The following is a 21,667-nucleotide window of genomic DNA, read 5'->3' on the forward strand; positions in this document are numbered from 1 at the left end:
AGATCTTTGTCTATTAGGTTGAATCCTGTTTCTGATTTGAATTTGTTCAGTAGGTGACTTGAAATCTTAGGCTAATAAGGGTAAGAACCATGTAAATCTATCTTCTTATTTTATCAAGTAGAAAAGGGTTTCTTAAGCAGGTACTCAATTCAGTCAACAAAATAAAGCCAAGAAGGATGAAATCATACACTTTTATTCCCAATTTGCTTTCAACACTTTGGATAGAAGAAAACGTATTACAAAATAAACATTCTGTGGTCTTAGTAAACTGTCTTCAACATTATGTTACAAAAATACCTTTGGCAGAATATAAAAAATAAGTACCTCAGCTTAAAGAAACAACTAAAGCAGGGCTGTCACATTCCCAGAGTCAGTATAATTTTCAAAGTGTACCTGATATTCTTATATCCAAATAGTTAAGTGAATTTAGATAAGGATCAGCTGCGAATGGCCAAAAGAGTTAATTTCACTTAAGCAAAAGAGAATCTGATGTTTTTTATCACAGAAAAGCAGTATTTTTGTTTCTCAGACCAGCCGTCCTGTCGGTCATTGTTGGCACACTGCCATCTGGTGGTCATTTCCTGCTGAAGCGCATCTCCTACAGGTCTGCTCAGCGATGTCAGTCACCTATTACTGAATTAGAACATGCTTGAGGAATGTTTGCTATTTTCTTTTCTGTATTAAACACTTGTTAATACTGAGGTAGGAACACTTTCTGGAGTCATGCATACAAGAAAATGGGAAAGAACATTTCACTCTTCATTCCCTCTTACTCTCTGCTCAAACCTGGGGAAGGGCTGCCAAATATAAAAGTCCTGGTAGGACCACCTCAAGTTTCCTTCCCTCTGACCACACATAGGCAATGGAAACAGCATCAAACAGGTTGAAGTCTGATTAATTACCCATTGCTGACTTATCCTGACTAAACAGAAGGCAATCAGATCACTCCAATGGCCAAATGTGTACTGTCTCACATAATTCTAAAACCAACGCATTGATACAGCAAAAACCCAACATGATCAACTGAAGAAAGGAAGAGAGTACTACAGCTTGTTCTATTATTTATTACATGCATAGCCAGGACCTGAAGCCAAGTCACCTACCTGTTTAAGGTACAGACCAAACATAACAATGAAATAGAAATGATTCTAACAATTTGCAAATATTGCTAATGAAGTTTTTTTATTCAAACTTTCAAACCCATGTTATTTTAGACTTTAGTTATCTGAAGAACTTAAAAAACAAAACAAAACAACAGAATGCTTAGCAAATATATTATAGTCTAAAAGGGATTTATTTCTATAAATACTGACTTTGATCCAAAAAGAGAATCATCCTGGCTCAAAGTAGAATTACAGTGTTTTAAAAAAATATATACCAGAAACACATTAGTCTCCCCAAAAGCTGGCTGCTTCCAAACTCGATTTAATATTCTGCATGTTTTCCCTCCGCTGCTTGGTAAACACGTTGGCTTCTCCTTTCTGCAGCCGGCGTCTGGCAGCTGACCTCTGCTGCCTTGTCAGCTGACGCTTCACCTTCTGCTTCACAAGTTCCTGGAAAGATTTTGTAAATTAGTATTACTGATAATCATTTTGATAAAAAGCAGAAAAATCATTACAACAAAGATTTACATTGCTAATACATTTCAAATTTGCATGTTGAGAATGAATTTTTAAGGCCCTAGTGACACGATGTTAACTAGCAGATAAACTAGAAGCTTTTTTATTTATTATTATTATTAATTACACTTTATTCATTTTGTATCCCCCCATAAGCCCTTCCCTCCTCCCCTCCTGATCCCATCCTCCCTCCCCTTTCTGCATGCATGCCCCTCCCCAAGTCCACTGATAGGGGAGGTTCTCCTCTCCTTTCTGATCTTAGTCTATCAGTTCACATCAAAAGTGGCTGCATTGTCCTCTACTATGGCCTGGTAAGGCTGCTCCCCCCCAGGGGGAGGTGATCAAAGAGCAGGCCAATCAGATTATGTCAGAGGCAGTCCCTCTTCACATTACTCTGTAACCCAATTGGACTCTGAACTGCCCTGGGCTACATCTGTGCAGGGGTTCTGGGTTATCTCCATGAATAGTCCCTGGTTGGAGTATGAGTCTCTGGGAAGTTCCCTGTGTTCAAATTTTCTAGTTCTGTTGCTAAACTAGAAGCTTTTATAAAAATTAAAAATGTATATTCTTTGCAGAAATACAGGTTTTACAGCAAAGAGGTCAATGCAGTACAGCAGTTGAAAGTACAAATCACCATAGTGCCACCTAGTGATCACCATGAACACTGAGGAGAAAAAACAAGGTGAAAACTATTCTTTCTTGGTTAAAGACATTTTTATTTTTTTGCTTGTTTATTCCTTCATTCATTCATTTATTTTTGAAGCAAAGTCTCATGTAGTCTGGGTACCCTTAAACTGGAATGTAGCCAGATAACCTTGATCTTCTAATCCTCCTGCCTTCGCCAACTAATGCTGGAATCACAACAACATCTTGTTTGTGGTACTAGTTATTGAAAACAGGACTGAGGGCAGCAGTCACTCATGGGAAGTCTTCACAGGATTTTCTAGAGATGCAGAACATTGTTTCATAGCTGACAAGTAAAAATCCAAGTCACTAATTAAATGCCATCTGTACAAATCATGACTGAAAAGACTGAAACTTTTTTTTTGGGAAAATTCAGTTCAGAATGACCTTTTCCTTCTCTATAGGCCCAATTCAGAACAATATACAAATCCTACAAGGTAATTTTTTTAAATAAGAAAAACCTGGATACAACATGAAGTAAAATATTATGTTGTTTTAACAAATATAAAAAAATGATTAAAACCTTCACATGTGTTGTTAAAAGTAAAAACATTCTGTTAGAAACAGCCACATGTATACGTATTAAAAGACAACATACCTTAATTACTTGATTTTGTTACAAGTTCTCAAGAACAGAATTTACAAATGATTAGTGGCTGTGTTGGGTTTGGCATTCAAAAGAACCTAGATTTGACCCCTAGCAATGCAAATGGCCAATAAATAGGTAGATAGAAGAGAATGAAAGAGGAACAGATTTTATAGTTAATTTCAAGGAACTCCCTTTTGCCTTGTATAAATTCCAAAATTTCAAGTTCATTGAGCTAACAGTTTTCCTCCTGTCATTTTAACAAAATAGAAGGAAAACAGTACGAGAAAAATTTCCAGAGAAGTTGGGTGTACAACTTGTAATCCTAGCTGCTGAGAGGCAGAAGCATGAGGATCAAGAGCAAAGGAAAGGGTGTTGATTAGGGAGGGAAGAGAACTGGGAAGGATCTGAGGTGAGAGAGAACTGCCCTACAAAGATGTAGCTGATGGGCAGCCGAGGCGTCCTATGGGTCAAATAAGGGAAGCAGAGACTGCATTTGACACAGAGTGTTTTGCACCTTTTTGATTGGCCCCTGGCAGGACTGCTTGCCAGGCCACAGAGGAAGAGGACATGCTCAGTCCTGGTGTGACCTGATGAGCTGGGGTGGATGGGAAGGGGAGCTCCCCTTTTCTGAGGAATAGGGGAGGAGTGAAGAGGAAGGGTGGGACTGGGAGATGAGGAGGGATGGGGCTACAACCAGGATGTAAAGTGAAATGAATGAATGAATGAATGAATGAATGAATATATAAATTTTAATTTAAAAAATAGAATTTGAGGCCAGCCTTGTCTGCACAAAAATCTTTTTCATGGAGTGAGGCTGAGGGTCTTATCACTTTCTTAGAACACAGGCACATATATTACAATTCACATAGCTGAAGACAAGACTTGAAGACTATGATACCACACACATTTTTAAGACCGGCCTTTGGCCATGAGAGCTTGGTAAAGAGAAAAGAACCAGAGAGTTTAATGCCTATTTAAATAGTCACAACTAGATTTATGTGAGCCTCACAGAAGGCAGCACAAATTAGAACTGGGAGAGGAACACAGGTGGGGAAGAGGGAGGTTGGGACTGGGGAGGAGGGAGAGAGGTACAGGGGGAATACAATGTGAATAAACTGTAATTAATAAAAATTAAAACAAGAAAAAATTCATAATATAAAAAAAAAAATTAAAGAATGGTTGAGCATAGTGGCACATACTTTTTAATCCCAGCACACCGGAGACAGAGGCAGGCAGATCTCTGTGAGTTCTAGGCCAGCCTGGTCTACAAAGCAAGTTTAGGACAGCCAAGGCTACACAGAGAAAACTTGTCTCGAACCAATCCTCCATTCCCCCCAAAAACAAATAAAATTAAAGACTGAATCACATGGGAAACTACAAAATTCCCATCTGGATCCAAAATATATAACATTTTATCCCTCAAATTCAAACTAATTTATTTGATGCCATATCCTTGGAAGCTTTGCTTATTCCTGGCAAAGCGAAACCTCTTGTTTCTTACTAACTTGTGCATGCTGATAATTCTCTAACATTAACATGAGATCCAAATATCTAAGACTGTCCCCAAGCTTACTGCTCTGTCCACAGCCCTGGTCCAAACAGGTGGTACAAGTGCACACTTACTGGGGGAATGGTTGAACAGCTTAGGATACTGCCTGTAGATGCAACACTCAAGGTTCTTGTTCTGTGCTGAGTAACACTCCTCATACTGTCTTCATCTCTATAATAAAATTTAAGAAATACAGTTATCTTGTGAAACTACTTGGAACTCAGTCCACTATATTAACATCCACAGAATGTTCTGGAAAAAAAATTCACCAAACTTTCCAAAGAGAATGATTTATAACTGAAATTTGTCCATTTCCCTACAGTTCATTTGTGTTTATCACTAAATTATACAAAAATCTCAGCTGTTTTTTTCTTGCCACCTTCTGAACAAAAGCAGACATAGTACAGAGAGATACAATGTTGTCATCCTCTTTCTGAGACAGGGTCTCATTTGTAGCCAAGGCTGATGCTCCTGCCTCAGGCTTCCAGGTCCCAACTGCTAACGCAAGGATTTAGTGTACACCATGATGCTCATCCAGAGACAGCTCTCTAAAACTGCACTATGAGTCTGTTGAAAACCACAATCATTGATATGTCTATGCTTTCAGTGCTCAATATTTTAATATAAACAATGCATAAGAACTCAGAAAACATTAACTTCTAATAACCATCATTTTTCTGAAAATCTATTTTTTTTTAAATTTCGTTTATTTGCCTTTGTGTGTGGATGGCCCATGCCACAATGTACAAGTGGAGATCAGCGAACAATTTGCAGGGGTCAGTCAGTTCTTCCTTCTACCATGTGGGTCCTGAGAATCGAACTTGGGTTGGGCTAGATACAAGTGACTTGATCTGCTGAACCATTTTCCTGGCCCTGCAACTTCTATTTTGCTTCTACATTCTCTGTTCACATGACTACTTAAGAAATAAAAATTTACAGTATTTTTTGAGCAAGAACAAATCATTAACTGCATTTCTGCTTATAATACTATTAACCTTATATAGTTTTTTGCTAGACAGTATTCAAGGTGTATAGCTGAAAACGTGCTTCTGAATTGGTAAACTGAGTAAAGCAAACTGTCCTCCCAATGTGAGTAGGTGTGAAATCTGAAATATACTGGCAGAGTAAGCGAATCCCCTCTGCCCATATTTAAGCCAGGACATAAATACTCTTCTGTCTCTTGAACCAGGTTAGTGCTGAGTTAGTGCTGTCCTGAGTTTCCAGCTCACTGTAGACCTGGCCGTTCAGTTTACAGGGCTCTGAAGGCCAAGTTGTCATAAAGCCAATCCTAGGCTTAACATGGCTGATTTTATACATTTTCAACTTTTTAAAGGTATGAAAGTGTTAGCACATTGGCTAAAAACCATACTTTGATCTCCTCTAGGGTTGTTGCTAAGTGGTACTGATATCCTTGAGATGCTGGAAAACAGTCACTGGAGATCTTACTATGCAATCATATGGGCAAATGACATACTTTACATATTTTGTTTTTAAGCTATATCTGGCAAACACAGTTTTAATTTTCCTTCAAATCATTAACAGGTTATTAGGATGAGCCCAGAGTAAGTAGGAATATCCTTAATAAATTTCCTATTGATTCTATTTGGTCTAGACAACACGGACCAAACGAGATAAAAATCTGGTATCACAGAAACTCTTCCACTAGCTGACTTTTTCTTATCCTTCTGCTTTAATTTTCCAAGTTTATTAAATGGCAGTCACCCACACAGACCTATGTGGAAAAGGAACACAATTCTCACATTTTACTACAGAAACAAAACTGCAAAGATAAAGGTGTCCTTAAGATGCACAGATTTAACAGGTTTGAAGGAGGATTTGGAGGTGGCAATTTTGGAGCTACCCTGGTTATGAGAATGGAAATAGTGCTGAACCTAAATACAGAAACTGGAGCAGGGACTATGGAATTAGTTATGACAACTGTGGAGGAGGAAGCTATGGAGTTTGGACATTATGAACAGTAATACTGTGAAGATGGTTCAATGAACATTTGAATATTTGGTGGTAGCAGGAATACCAGGTGATCACATGGTGGAGGAAATGGGGATTATGGTGAAGGCCTAATACAGAGAGAGCTTCTTACTTGCCATGGGTTCACCTGTAGAAACAGAAGAGGACAAAAGTCCAGAGGAACAAAGCTGCCTCTAGTTATCAAAATAGAAATGTTAAGGAAGTTTCTATCTCAATCATATATAGATACACAGTGATATGACAGAAGACAGCAGAGCAGACACAGAGAGCCATTTTGTGAATGGGTTAGATTATTTAATAATTACCTTTCTGTGGAGGAAAGAATGAGTCAGTTTCTTAGCTTCTTAATTTTCTGTCTGGTGTCTTTTGTAAGAGTGTAGAAAGAAGCGTTTCTTTTTTGGTAATGTTAAGATTATAGATGTCAGGTGATATGAAACTTTTTAAAGATGTTTGTCTTTTGAAAAGTATTAGTTGGGATCATGATATAAAAAGCGAAGTTTTTCTTTTTTAAAAATTAATTTAATACAGTAATTCTAAAAGACTAAGGATGTACCCCTTGAACATGCACTGAAAAATGCTTAACAATGCTCTGCTAATCTAGTTTTGTCAGATTAATTTTTGAAATAAATAAAATCACTATTGCAGCAAACTATTGTTTGCTTCTGGATAAACTATCCCAAATCTAAAAATTAGATTTCAGGACTTTTGCTAATTTAAGTTCAGCTTAACAACAGTTTCAACACAAAAAAAATTCTTAAATCGTAATACTATTATGTGGCTTTAAGTACACATTAAAAAACAAAACAAAACAAAACAAACAAATCAATAAAAGGCCCAAAGCACCAGGTAGTGGTGACACACTCCTTTAATCCCAGCACAAAGGCACGCAGAGGCAGGTGATCTCATAAATTTTGAGGCTAGCCTGATCTAAAGAGTGAATTCTAGAACAGCTAAGGCTACACAGGGAAACCCTGCCTCACCACCAACAACAACAAAACCCCCAAAACAAAAAGAACTAAAGCACCATGAAATAGTTTCAGTAGGTAATTAACACAGAAATCACATTCACTGCATGCAAGTCTCACATACGTACACACCTCTTTGTAGTTTAAACACACATTAGGTACATTCATGAAACAGAACACTTTACCCTGTCTAAAAACAGATCTGCTTACCAAACTTACGATAGTTCTACTAAGTGGTCATCAGTTTTACATTAAGTCAATAGAGTAAAATTTAGTCAATAGAGTATGGTAATCAGACCAACTGAAAATACAAATTTGTTTCAATATAGAAAGTTGACTTTCATTTTTATACAAAATGATGGCATAACACAATTATGTCATATCATTTGTTCTTTTTCAAATATCCCTCCGTCAAAAACAAGATTAAAGGTAAAAAAACCAACAAAAATCTATACCTGAAAGGCCTGAACTCCTTGTTCAATGACGACAAGGCAATCAGGTGGGGGCATTCATCCTCACACTCTTCACAGTCGGCAGGGCTTCTCCACTGACCTGCCTGGCCATCATGTGTGGTATCATTTTCAGTTCCATTGCTCTCCTCAGAAAACCCAGTGACAGACCCATGTGTAAGAACCTGCCTTTTCATTTCATCTAAAGCTTCATTTAATTCAGTCATTTCAAAACTGGGTACATCAGCACTCTCCTCTGGTAAACAGTCTTCCTTTATTTGGTTGTTGTCTGCAGATACACAACAGGAACCATCTGATTCATCTACTGGGTTTGGTTCATTCTCCATTTCTGACCTCCAGACTTTGGCTTTTTCTAACATCTCTTCATCAGAAGAGGAGAAGTCAGATTCTTCTTCTGTTTCAGTGACTTTATTATCATCCGGACCTACTGGATGTAGCAGTTCATCATCTGCTTGCATTTCCTTTGTGTAACCACTGGCAGAGACCTCAACATCAAGAGAATCCTCCCTCCTATGGAATGAAGGTATTAGCATTGAATAAAACAGAAAAAAGAGCAGCACTCTAATAAATGATAAATTTAAAGTGAGTTCAATCGTCCTTCTGTAATTTAATCTTAAACACGTTATTTAAATTACTTAACTATGCAAATAAAGATTTTTGAAGAATAAAATGACTAAAAAGCAACACAATAATACAAAGAGTACAGAAACCAGTTGACTTTTAATTTGGTAAATTAACTTTCAAAAAAGGGCTAAAGGATTGCTTTTGTAAAAACACTACAGAGAAGCCCTGACTCAAAAGAAAAAAACAAAACAAAAAAATCTAAAAACAGTAAATATCTTAAGTATATATAAACCAATAGATAAAAATTAACCCTGGAAATGTACATAATTTGAATGATTGTACATATGCTTAAGGCTGGAGCCATGCTTAGCGTATGCCACTTTTCTAGTGGAAGGGCGTTTGGTTCCCAGCACCCACTGTGGTTGGGTTGCAACCACAGCTCCAGGGGATCTCTCTCTTCTAGCCTCTGTGCACTTGCGCTTACGTGCACATATGCAGTGTGCTGATTAGCGTTTAACACAGACTAGAATCATATGGGAGAGGGAGCCTCAACTGAGAAAATGTCCCCACCACCCCGGCCTAAAGGCCAGCCTGAGGGCATTTTCCTAACTCTGTGTGATGGGAGTCCATCTCACTGTGGGCAGTGCCACCTCCTCCAAAGTTTAAGAAGGTAAACTGAGCGAGCCTCGGGAGAGCAAGGCAATAGGCAGAACTCCTCCCCGGCTTCTCCTTCAGTTCCTGCCTTAGTTTCCCTGATGATGGACTGTAACCTGTGAGCCAAATAAACCTTTACACCCGAGCTGATTTTGATCATGGTGTTTTATCACAACAACTGGAACCCTAACTAGGACAAAGAAATACTCATAATAAAAAATAAAATCTTTGGTGGCATACACCTGTCATCCCAGCACTCTGGGAGGCAGGGGCAGGCGGCTCTCTGAGCTTGTGGTCAGCCTGGTCTACAAAGTGAGCCCAGAACAGCCAAGGCTACACAGAGAAACCCTGCCTAAAAAACCAACCAACCAAAAAAAAAAAAAAAAAAAAAAAAAAACAAAAACAAAACAAACAAACCACCTTAAAAACATGAGGAACACCAATTCCTTAATATTTGATACTTAATTTCTTAAAAATGGGTTATGAACATTTGATACAGCATTCAAAACTCAAAGATGTTGAGTTAAAAAAAATAAATTCAACACTCAAAAGTTCAATTGTAGTATCTTAACATACTGACAGCAAGTACTTTCAAATCTTCAAGTTTCATTCATGTATAACAGTGGTGATATTCAATAGCAATTGTATCTGGACGTTATTTCAGATGAAAAAATTAATTTTAGAATTAAGCAAATGCTGTATTAAGGGCTCTATTATTTACTAAATACAGACCTGATGTCACTAAAGGCTGGGTAGAGCTCACTTTCATAGCCAAAACGTTTCATGAAGAACTCTCTAATGCATTTAACATCTCTGTCAAAATACCTGTAAAAAAAAGTAAACATTCATTTTTAATTTTTTTGGTCTACTCTTCATTTTCTACCCTGTACAGGATGACGCATATCCTCCCCATGTATTTACTTCTGAACAAACTTTGTTCTTAAAACTCAGACTTCTTCTTAAAGTCCCGTTTGAACAAATGGTTACATGGCTAAGAAAGCTTGACTTGAATATTACGTGCAAATTCTTTTAATGCTCTCTACATTGTAGTTTATATATAAATAAGATAGACGAATGGTCAGTTTCATTTAGATTTCCAATACACAGGATAAGCATGATTAGGTTTAAAATTGGGTCTAGGGCTGGAGAAATGGCTCAGAGGTTAAAAACACTCACTGTTCTTCTAGAGGTCCTGAGTTCAATTCCCAGCAGCCACATGGTGGCTTATAACCATCTATAGTAAGATCTGTTGTGCAGGCAGGAATAATAAATAATACATAAATCTTAAAAAAAAATTGGGTCTAAGTATATTTTTTCTTCTTTAAAGATTTTTCTCACAGGGAAAATTCTAGTAGCTAGATATCTTTTAATCAAAAAACAAAACTCTGTCACTGAAATCATTTACTGATCCCAATAGAAAACTGGAACATTATGAATAAAAAATGATTCTATGAACTAGAATCCACAACTAGAATCACAACAAATCCACAACTAGAATTAGCTTTAGCGTATACCATTCAGCATTTGGGTGGGAAGTGGAAACCATCTGTGGAAAATCAATCATGGTGATGTGGTCATCTTTATCCAACATGAGATTGAATTCATTGAAATCTCCATGAATCAGTCCATGATTTCCCAGCTTGACTATTAGTTCCATAGCTTCATCATACACAGATGCAGGGTCTTCAACATGATGTATCTGACACCTCAAAGTAGGAAGAGGTTATTTGTGCATGTTCATTATTTTAATGAGTATGAAAATGTACCTGTGTCATTTCCATTCCTAATCTTCCCAGTTTCCTCTTGTCAGATAGGTGCTCCACCTATTAAAAGGTCACACCCTGCTCCTATCCTGTCTGCTTTTCACTCTCACCTCCCTTCTATCTTCCTTACAGATCATCTTTTTACATCGGCTTTTTCTAATTTCACTCATTCTATTTCAACAGACTTCCTTCCACCTTATTTAAACAAAATGGTTCAAGACTTAGTTCTTCTATGCTGCTAAATTTAACTTTAGTCATTTCCATTTCCAGTCAGTCAACTTTTCTCTTCTTGAAATAATTTCTTCACTTAGTTATAAGGCACTATGCCTTTTAGATTTTCTTTCCTCACTGTCTGTTGCCGAGGCCAAAGTCCTCACCACCATCAGTTTCCCACTTCTTTCACATCCAAATCCAATCCTGAATAACTCATGTTGCTACCTGTGGATTTGACTGTCACTATGACCAAGAGCTATTACCATCTCTTGCCTGGACTGCTTTAAGTTTCCTAACTTATCTTCCCTGATTATTTCTCAGATCTCACTGTTCATATCTCCCGTCCTTCTGCCCCATCCCACCTTAGTCACTATGTTCTTAATACTGCTTTGTTCTCTTTCCAACCACGGCTGTGAACACCCAAGAACCAATGCCTTTCCTTTAACTGGAAAATTGCCTTGGCTAATTTCCTAAGATTTCACTCTGTGAATGGTACTTTCCTGTCTATATTACATTAAAAAGCAATCTCCTACCTCTAGCCTCTTCATTGACCTTTACCAATAGCATTTATTGATACAATCAATATAATATGTTCAGTTTGAGGGCACGAACTGTTTTGTTCACCGCTGAACAAAACAGATTCTTCATAAATACTGAACAAATGGCAGTTATTACAAACTGAATGAAACTGAGTTTTCAACTCACTTTTGTAAACCTCTTTAGAAATTTGTAACCTCTCAGAATCGTTTTATTTAAAAAACACAAACCTTGAATTTATCTGTCAGGACCTAAGCTTTCAAGCTTAATGAATACTTACAGGGGATAACCATTGATAAGCTCCATGATCACTGCATGGCGATTGTAATCAACCGGTTTTGGAACTGGAAATTTCCTCTCATATAATGCCTAAAACAGAAAAATATGAGAAGTTAATACAATCATGCTGTTAAAAAAAAAAAAAGACTGTATCTTCCTAAAACAAGGCTTTGCAAAATTTTAGTCAACCTGAGGGTATTTAATGCATGGTTTACTTACTTCAAGAATTAGCTATACATAAAAGTAAGTGTAAGAGTGTTTGAATTACCATTTCCTTTTAAAATGTACAATCACTGTGACTTCTATACTGTGACTAAGTCACATAAAAATCAATGTAAAAAGTCTTGAGTCCCTTAGGATATTTCCTTTCTATTTTTTAAGTTTCTGTCACTTGTTGGTATGTACTTACAATATTGAAATAAAAACAAATTTTGTTTTGGGTTTCCTGGCATAAGAAGAAGTAAGTCGTCTTAAAGGCCAGGCGGTTTAGTCTGTAAATCACTGCTGCTGTTCTTCAGAATACAATACATGATGCAAGCAAGTGACAAGTACTACATCATGGAAATCTGAGCCAGATGTTACTTTAGACCATTCACACATCTTCCCCTGACATTGGAATGCCAGCATGTCTATTAGGCATTTGTCACATATACATGACTATCCTCCTAGTGCCATCACACCTTACCCATAGACGGGTATAAGACCATATGCTATGCCAATCATAATTTAAAATTATCTACAATGGATATATTTTATTTCAGTCTGAACCACTTCTGCATTTTTGTTGACCAATTTCCAAAATTCTCTTTAATTCAAATGTCTAGTACAGGTATAGTGCAACTCTCAATCCACAGCTTAATCTTTATCTTATTCTACTTGTCTTGGGAAAATATCAATGCATTTAAGGCGAGTACTATGTGCAGCCAGGATCTCTCTGTACCCTCAATGGGAACACACTTAAAAAGCAACCACTATAGTTTGGAGGAAATGATTTCTGGTAAAATGTTTCCTTATAGTATAAAAGTATGTAACCTATAATATCAGAATTGCTTATTATACTGCTTTAAGAAATTCTCTTGCCACTATTAACAATTTAACTGCCAGATTAAATAAACTACTCAAAAGAAAATAAGCTGAGCTTCTAGGAAGCAGCTGCTTCCACACTATAGTACTTCTCAGTAACTTTTTTTTTTCTGTTGTGTGGGAAATTAAACAGCAATCCAAAGAGAACCTAGGTCACTGAGACGGCCCAGTGGGTAAAGGTACCTAATGACTTGCATTCCATCCCAAAGATCCTCATGGTGGGGAAAATAAAAAGTGAATCCTGTAAGTTGCATACACACATACACACACACACACAAAGTAAAAAAGAGGAAGACATTGCAGCCAGTCCTAATGAGACCTGATAAGCCAGGGTCAGATGGAAGGATAAGAGGACCTCCCCTATCAGTGGACTTGGGGAGGAGCATGGGAGGAGATGAGGGAGGGAAGATGGGATTGGGAGGGAATGAGGGAGGGAGCTACAGCTGGGATGCAAAGTGAATTAGCTATAATTAATATAAAAAATTTAAAAAAGTAAAAGCAAAAACTAAAAAAATAGTATGTCATTTTGTTAAATTTAGTTGTGAAACACCACGATTTCCAGATACCATTTTCAATAAGACATTTATGGAGCCACACACATACATTTGCATAACAATAAAATGCCTTCATTAAGAAGAAGACATAAGAGGAAGCCACAGGAAGAGTATAATCAAGAGTTCAAGTTGACTGTAGGGACTGAGTTAGGAGGAAGAGAGATGCTTATCATTAAGGTTTTTATAATATTTGGTTAAAATGAATTACAGTTATCTTTTTTTTTTTTTGAGAAACGTAAAACCATGAAAAAAATACCTTCATATAGGCAAATTCCTTCATGGCAGAGAGACGAGATAAATAAAGCCAAGATACATTATGCCTGTGCTTATGGTAATCACGCTTGTTTTTCAGATTTCGAAAGGAGGTTCTTCCAAGTCTGTGAAGCTTCAGTGCAAACTGCTGCCCTTCTTCATTTGCAACAATGTAAATATCTAGAGCAAAAATTGTAAAAGCATTGTTAGGATACTTCTGCTGCAAAGGGTTAAATAGATCCAACTTTTATCTGCCTTCATCTGTATCTACTATCTTTCCTACTAGTAATACTTCTTTGACAAAACACTTTAGATTCTAAGGACAACCCAGAATGTGTTTATATGTAACTGTAAAAGAAAAAGGGTACTTTTTCTTTCAAAGATGTTCAATGCTTACATTTATCATTATGTAAAAACAATCACTCAATTCATTAAGAAAGCATTTCTGGTGAAAAAAGTGATCTCCCCTGCACCCTCTCTGTGCTAGAGATCCAACACAGGCCTTGCATGTAACAGGCCAGTGTTCTATCATGAGGTTACATCCTCAATCCAAGAGAAGCAAGTCAACACCTTCTGTTTCAAATGTTCAATTCAACTGCTTTGATGACCAATGAGTCTTCTTAATAAGTACCTTGCCAACTACAAAAGTTCTTTTTCTTCTCTTTTCTTTCCCAGAGACAGGGTTTCTCTGTATAACCACCCTGGCTGTCATGGAACTCTGTAGACCAGGCTGGCCTTGAACTCACAGAGATCCACCTACCCCTGTCCCAAGTGCTGGTATCAAAGGCACGCACCACTAGGCCTGGCTGAAGTAAGTTAATTGTAATGCTGATATTTAAAACAAGTTCTAAGGGCTGTAGGAAATTTTAATCATATTTTTACTATAAACAGGCTATCATCTTATTGAGAGAATATAAATCAGTACACATTTTTGAAACTTGGTAACATCAAAATTTATATACCTTTTTTAAACTCTGATTTAGACTAAATTGTGCTCCTCAAAATTTTCCACACCAAAGCACTAAATTTTAATCTATCTAAAGATAGGGACTTTCACTACTAGTCATGATTAAGAAGGAATGAAACTCTTATGAAACTGCTCAGAAACTGGTAAAAATCACTGTTGAGTAATCATCCACTATAGCACTGTACAATTGTGAAAAACCCTGAGTAGGTATCAGCAAGAGTGAAAAGCAGACAAAAATGAAAGGATAAAATCCAGAATAAGCTTATTTTCACTCTTCATTACAATTGTATGTAAACATAAAAATAATCCTGAATACATATAAATATAGTTGTATTTATACTGAGAATTTCTCAGATTAAGTAAGAAATAATCTTAGCTATAGGATATAATCAACAAAAAATTAACTGAAATGTGTATCTGAAATAAGACTGGATTTTATTATACTTTCTATTTTTGTAATGTTAATGCTCACCACTTTACCATTCAATTAGTTTCTTAAAAATTAAAAAATACTTTATTTACAATAGTTAATTCATAATTTTACGTTTAAGTAACTGAATGCAAGAGCAATCAACAGGAAGGTCACGCTGCCTAAAAGGACCTTTTACTGTGCTTATACATGCATCTTCATGTGCAACTGGTCTCCCTACTCCAACTCAGAATTTTATCTGGCATTATATACAACATAATTTAGATATAAACACAGAAGGCACTCAACCATATAAAATTCCACAGCAACCTTTTTGGGGTAGGTTTCTTAATAATTATCTTATTTCCAAGTTAAATTGTGCTTCCTCAGTTTAGACAATATAAATCATAGATAGGAAAAACTGCACAGGACAAAAACTGTACAAAGAAAGCCACAATTCAAAAAGAATCATCTCCTATTCTCTATTCCTGTCTTCCACAGAGGAAGTAAATGAATATACAATTATTTGTTCAATTATTTTTTAAAATACTTTTAGTTCTGGGTTGCTGTGACAGAAAAATGTGCCTAGGGTATTGATAAATACTAAAGTAATCTTCCATTACTTTCTTTTGGTATATATTTTTAATTACTATAAATACATAAGTTATCAGATATAAAATAAGAGCAAATATAGTATTTGCCAAAGAGTTAAAATATTAGAAGAAAATTAAGGCCTGAAATACAGCTGAGTGGTAAATCATGTGCTAGCATAAATGAACCCTGGGTTTATTCCAGAGCACCAAAGTGGGGAGAAAACAAAACAAAACAAAAACCCAAAACAGATGGAAAGTAATTCTTGGTATTACTGAAATGACAGACTTATGGAGGTAAGTATACCTACTAAATTACTGTTAATAAATATAACAAACTATGTTCCTAATCTAAATTACTTACAGCCAACTTCTGGCTTACTGTTTTGTTGCGCTATGAAACAAAATGAAAGACTGCTTTCTCAAAGTAAAATAAAAACTTAAGCAAAGTCAAAGGTTTCAACAACACTATTAGTACATACTATTAGTACATACCTGACTCTTTGCCAACACCCATCTGGTTTCCAACAGACTCAATTACCTGTCTAGAAGACAGTGTTTTCAAAGCTAGGTAATCATACCCAGCATTTGTCAACCGATAGCCCTGGACAGCTAGACAAAAATTAGGTAAGAACATTATTTAGTTATACCGTAGCAATTAACACACATCAACATAAATCAAACATTTAAAGACTGGAAGTCTTAGGTGAGAATGATGACTTACCCTAGCTCCCAATTTCGTCTCTATTATAGAACTACTTATAGTGTGATTCATGTATGGACACCAGTTTGAGAGTCTGTGACAAGATATACACATGAACTGAAAGTATTTAAATTCAAAATGTTTTATATTAATTTGACCATGATTTATGCCTGTTTTTGTATATAACCATTATCCTCTTTACTTTTCCCAAAACTGCTTTCTCTTATATTTATTAAAGGTCTGCAACAGGTCAGCCCTCATCCCAGATGGAAGGCAATGCTCTAGAGTCTTGTGAGAAGCTGAATTTTCTAAAGGTGGTGATAACTATATTACTATCTCATTTGTCCTGCAGTGTGATCTTTCCACTTTCTATGCACCCTTTGATTTTAGTGGACTCTCATGTAGAGGAATTTTAATTCAGAACATGGCTGCTCTGGCAAGGGAACACATCAAAAGATCTTCTATGTCTGTGTGATCCAGCTGGAATACAGACACACCTTTAATCTAAGGAGCCAGGCAAGCAGTGGAGTTCAAGGTCATACTGGTATTGATTAAAAAGCTTAGGTGGTACAAGCCTTTAAACCTAGCACTCAGGAGACTAGTCAGTTCTGGTTAGGCAGTTTAGTTGAGTCAGTGAGCTGACAGGCAGTGCAGTGGAAGTAAGTTTGTGGCAGTTCAGTTCATGGAATTCAGAGGCAGTTTTACTAAGAGAGTTTTACACAGAGAGGGTGAAGAGAGAACAAGCTAGACACAGGTGAAGATAGAATGAGCTAGAGAATGAGAAGGAGCCACAAGATTAAAACTGATTGCTAGAGTTAGTTTGAGGTCAAGCAAAGCAGGGGGCAAGGAGAGAGAGGCTAGATAGAATCAGTCAGTTTGAAGAGGAGTTTGAGCTAAGAAAAGCTAAGTTGAGCCAGCCAGCCAGAGTTCAGAAAGATCAAGAAAGGGTGAGCTTATTCAGCAGTCTTAGAGGCTGAAAACATTGCAGGCCTAGGTTAGCAGAAGGAGGCAGTAAGTTCAGAGATGACAATTAAATCAGGTGAATAAAAGAGTTTAATATTCTGATTGTTTTTGACCAATCTGATAGAGCAGTTCTTGGTTGTCTAGTCAGGCAACCTGCACTTCATGCCCTTTGAAGGCCAGCTCTACAGAAAGCCAATTAATTGAAGACTGACAAATAATGTAGCATAAAATACTCACTTTTAGTACGTTCCCAAGCTATAAGTTTATGCTTCACCAATTCTCTTAAAACTTTATTACAGCCACCATGTTTCAGGCTGGCTATAGAAGCAATCAAACTGCAGGGAACAATTTCATGGTTCTTCATACCCATTTCAACCTGAAAGTAAAGGAATCATGCCACAATAAGCAATACAATATCTTGTCTATTAAAACCCTGCTAAGAAATTAGCCTCTTGGAAACTTTCCCAACTAAGCAGATCTCTAGCCACAGCTGTGTAGCCTATCAAGAATAGACTGCGAGAAATGTACTTTAAGCAAAGCAGGCTACAAAGTACTAACCGGCACTAACCTGGCTGTTCTGTCACTAGGGAGCACGATCTTAGAGGGAGAGGGAGAGGGAGAGAGAGGGAGAGAGAGAGAGAGAGAGAGAGAGAGGGAGGGAGAGGGAGAGGGAGAGGGAGAGAGAGAAGCTACATTTGGGATATTAACCTACTAAAATACACAAATTAAAAAGAATAAAAACTGGAAGGAATGTACTAGAAAGATGTACTAGAAGGTAGGGACTAAAGATTCTTTTTCTTCAGCCGGGTGCAGTGGCACATGCCTTTAATCCCAGGATCGGTAGGCAGAGGCAGGTAGATCTCTGTGAGTTAGAGGCTACACACAGAAACCTGTCTTGAAAGTCCACCTCCAATTTTTTTCTTCTTCATATGTGGTATTATGTGCCATGTGTTTTCCATGTGTGTGTGCACTGTGTGAAGGCCTGAGGTTCATGTGAGGAGCCTTTCTAGACTGTTCTCCATTTAATTAAAGATTTTAAGAAGTAGTATGGCAGAGTCTGGCAACAAAGTATGGGGGGGTAAAAGGAAGGAAGAGTCAACAATTTGAAGTGAAGAAAAAGGTTTATTAAAAGTATAAAGAACTGGTAGCAGAGAGGAAAACATACCCCAGAAAGCCCTACTACCGCTGCCCCAAGTCACCATTATACCCAGGGAGGAGCCACAGCCGTTGCTGCTGGCCCCAGTCACCAACACTGCAATTGTGAGCAGCAAGGACAAGACCTCCCCCACCCCCAATGCACCTAGCCTGGCTGAACGGGCGGCTGAAAACCCGCCCACCATTGGGGACAAGAAGCTCATCACAAGAAAGGTTTTGGGAACAGTACAATGGTTCAATATAAGGAATGGATATGGTTTCATCAACAGGAATGACACCAAGGAAGTCGTATTTGTACACCAGGGTGTGGAGGCAGCATATATTACAGGCTTTGGTGGAGTTCCAGTTCAAGGCTGTAAATATGCAGCAAACTGTAACCATTATATAGATGGGTCCTCTATGCAATTAGCAGCAAATTGACCGGAATGGTGAGAGTTGGGTAAAGAATGAGGGTTCGGAAAGCACTCCTGAAGGCCAGGCCCAACAGCCGAAGATTCCCACTTTACTACATGTGCTGACTCTATGGGCCTCGACCACTGTATTCCAACTCTCCTGTGCAAGTAGAAGTGATGGAGGGTGCTGACAACCAGGGTGCAGGAGGGCATGGCTGACCACTGAGAGTGAATATATATCGGGGTTACAGACCGCGATTCCACAGGGGACCTTCTAGCCAAAGACAGCCTAGAGGATGGCAATGAAGAGGACAAGAAAACTAACAAGATGAGACTCAAGGTCAGCAGCCACCTCAACGAAGGTATTGCTGCACCTTCAATTACCGACACAGACATCAAGAGAACCCTACACCACAAAATGGCAAAGAGACAAAAGCAGCTGATCCACCAGCTGAGAATTCTTCTGCACCCAAGGCTGAGCATGGCAGGGCTGAGTAAATGCTGGCTTACCAGCTCTACCATCATCCAGTTTGGTCATAAAACCAGAAGAAATGAATATGAAATTCCAGCAATAAGAAATGAGCAAATATTGGAGCTGAAGACCTAAGCGCTTGCTTTTCTCCAACTGAACAGATACACTAGAACTATCCACATTATCAATGAAACACGGGGTTTTTATTATTTTTACCTAAAGAGGTCTCTTTTTGGTAGTGACAAACCTGTTTCTTAAGGAAAAAAGGGCCTGTTCTATGTTGTTGTTTTTCCCCAATGGAACTTTAATGGTTTTTAAATTGTATCATATCTGGTCAAGTAGAAATTTTTAAGAACTTCATTTTTAATGAAGTTTACAACTTCAGTTTTTTTCAAAAGTCAACAAACTGCAAGCACCTGTTAATAAAGGTCTTAAATATATGGGATGGGAAAAAAATGGGGGTGGGGGAGGAGATCATGTTGAAAGTGCAACAAGTTAAACGATAACTGACAGAGAGGCAAAGATGTTCTTAGAAAGAGGGAGTGAGCAAGAAAAGGCAACACCAGTAGCATCTGAGCCTGGAGTGGTAAGTTCAATGTCAGGTAATTCCTTAGGAAGCTTAGAAATCCTGGCAGAAAAATCCATTACTCTGGTGTACCACTGTAACTGAACCCTGGAAACTTTTAGCTCGTTTTTATGTTCTGTCCTTGCTTCCCCAATCCTCCGACACACCTCTTGACTTCCCTATTTTTTTGGCAGGCATTGAGAAATGAGTGAATGTGCTGAGAAGAAGAGAAGGAAAGCCACTATTTAAAAACATTATTTAAAGAAAAGCCCAGGTTAACTAAGGAAGCTATAGAAGGGAAATGCATGCCAAATTTCATGAGACCTTGCATTTGATTGATATTGTAAATGCTACTTATTTAATTTAAAAAAAAAAAACATGGCTACCAAGGCTTAATACATGGCCCAGGCAATTCACATTACATATCCTATTATGTAACATAGTCATCCTTATCAAAAAGCAGTGACTCCTCAACATGGACTGACTTATTCTAATCTTAGATTTATGCCCTGATCTCTGTGCCATGATACTAAAACTATACAATCAGATTTTGTCATTTTTCCTAATTAAAACATTCACTGGCTTGCATACACACCGTTACTAGGCCTGCAAGGGTCTACATGATTCGGTTTTCAGGTTTTCCATGTACAGCCCCAATTATTAGACCAAGACATACCAACCTTTCCTTTCTTTGAAGACTTCCCCTCCCATCCCTGTGGTTTTGCTCTTATTCGCCTCCAACTCTCTCCAAGGACACCTCTTCTCCTGTGCGTAATACGCCGTTGGCTCGGGATTGGGAATATGACACAAACTAACTTTATAGTTGGGCTATAGTGATGGATTCAGCCTCCATCACTACACAACTCGAAGACGGCACTCCTCTCTTCCTTCCACCACACGGACACTTTCTATTCCCTTTTCCCGTAGTCACCTTACCGCTGCTTATTACTTGGTAATTACACTACTAACTTATTTACTGGATTACTTGACGAAGAGGCATCTCCTTCCCCCTTTGTCAGTTTTGCACTCTGCAGAACAGCTTAAGACAAATACATTTTCTTGAGTGAATCAGAGGGAACATTAGGCGGGTTGGGTCTCAGGGGCCGAAGAGAGAAGCAAGCGCTTCTGGGGCAAAAGGAGACGCAGACAGGAAGGCTTTTCACCCTTTAGAAAAAAAAATCAGGTCTTTCTCCACAAAGCTTAGGGAAAGTCAGACCTTGGTTCCCAGGTCCCAGCCCGGGCAACAACCCGCAGAGCAGAGCCCTAACGTTCCGCTTCCAGCGACCTCCGAAGCGCAGGAGGAGGACGAGCAAGAAAGGCGCGTGCCTTACCGCGGTCAGGACCCTGAAGTCATCGCGGCTCATGTACCTCAGCTTGGCCACGTTCACCTTCCCCATGCTTGCTCAGCTCCCGCACGGACGCCGCCCGGGAGGACGCAGAGCAGCTGGGTAATCTCGCGCGCTTTCCGCCGCGGCCGGCCGGCGCATGCGCCCTGTCACCACGGTGCTTGTCGGTAGGTAAGAACACACGCCTGCCTGGCACCGCAGAGTGCCGTATTTTCCGGTCTCGGGGCTAAAAATCACGGAAGAGTGATTATCCTGTCTTTCAGGAACTTTTTCCACGCAAGGTTGGTTTGGCGAGTTGCAAGTGTTTCATATAAATACGCCGCATTCCTTCTTAAGCTGCC

At 38.3% G+C, this 21,667-nt stretch overlaps 1 protein-coding gene and 1 pseudogene across 2 annotated transcripts; one reads left to right on the forward strand and one right to left on the reverse strand.

The window, feature by feature from the left end:
- Positions 1 to 177: 177 nt before the first annotated feature.
- Positions 178 to 21,463, reverse strand: Riok2 (RIO kinase 2). 2 transcript variants are annotated; one of them, XM_021654958.2, is made up of 10 exons: positions 21,312 to 21,463; positions 17,634 to 17,772; positions 16,226 to 16,342; positions 13,769 to 13,944; positions 11,877 to 11,965; positions 10,598 to 10,789; positions 9,816 to 9,908; positions 7,851 to 8,375; positions 4,516 to 4,612; positions 178 to 1,553 (listed from the first exon to the last, which is right to left on the reverse strand). In XM_021654958.2, the coding sequence occupies exons 1-10, from the start codon at positions 21,375 to 21,377 to the stop codon at positions 1,389 to 1,391; spliced, it is 1,659 nt and encodes a 552-aa protein (XP_021510633.1). In that variant the 5' UTR covers positions 21,378 to 21,463; the 3' UTR covers positions 178 to 1,388. The 2 variants fall into 2 exon arrangements, with proteins under 2 accessions (XP_021510633.1, XP_060229482.1); XM_060373499.1 differs by lacking the exon at positions 17,634 to 17,772 and having other exon boundaries at positions 21,312 to 21,423.
- LOC110559506 (Y-box-binding protein 1-like) lies at positions 18,467 to 19,470 on the forward strand (annotated as a pseudogene).
- Positions 21,464 to 21,667: the final 204 nt, after the last annotated feature.

This window comes from Meriones unguiculatus, chromosome 20, assembly GCF_030254825.1.
Source record: "Meriones unguiculatus strain TT.TT164.6M chromosome 20, Bangor_MerUng_6.1, whole genome shotgun sequence".
In the NCBI taxonomy this organism is placed as follows: domain Eukaryota; kingdom Metazoa; phylum Chordata; class Mammalia; order Rodentia; family Muridae; genus Meriones; species Meriones unguiculatus.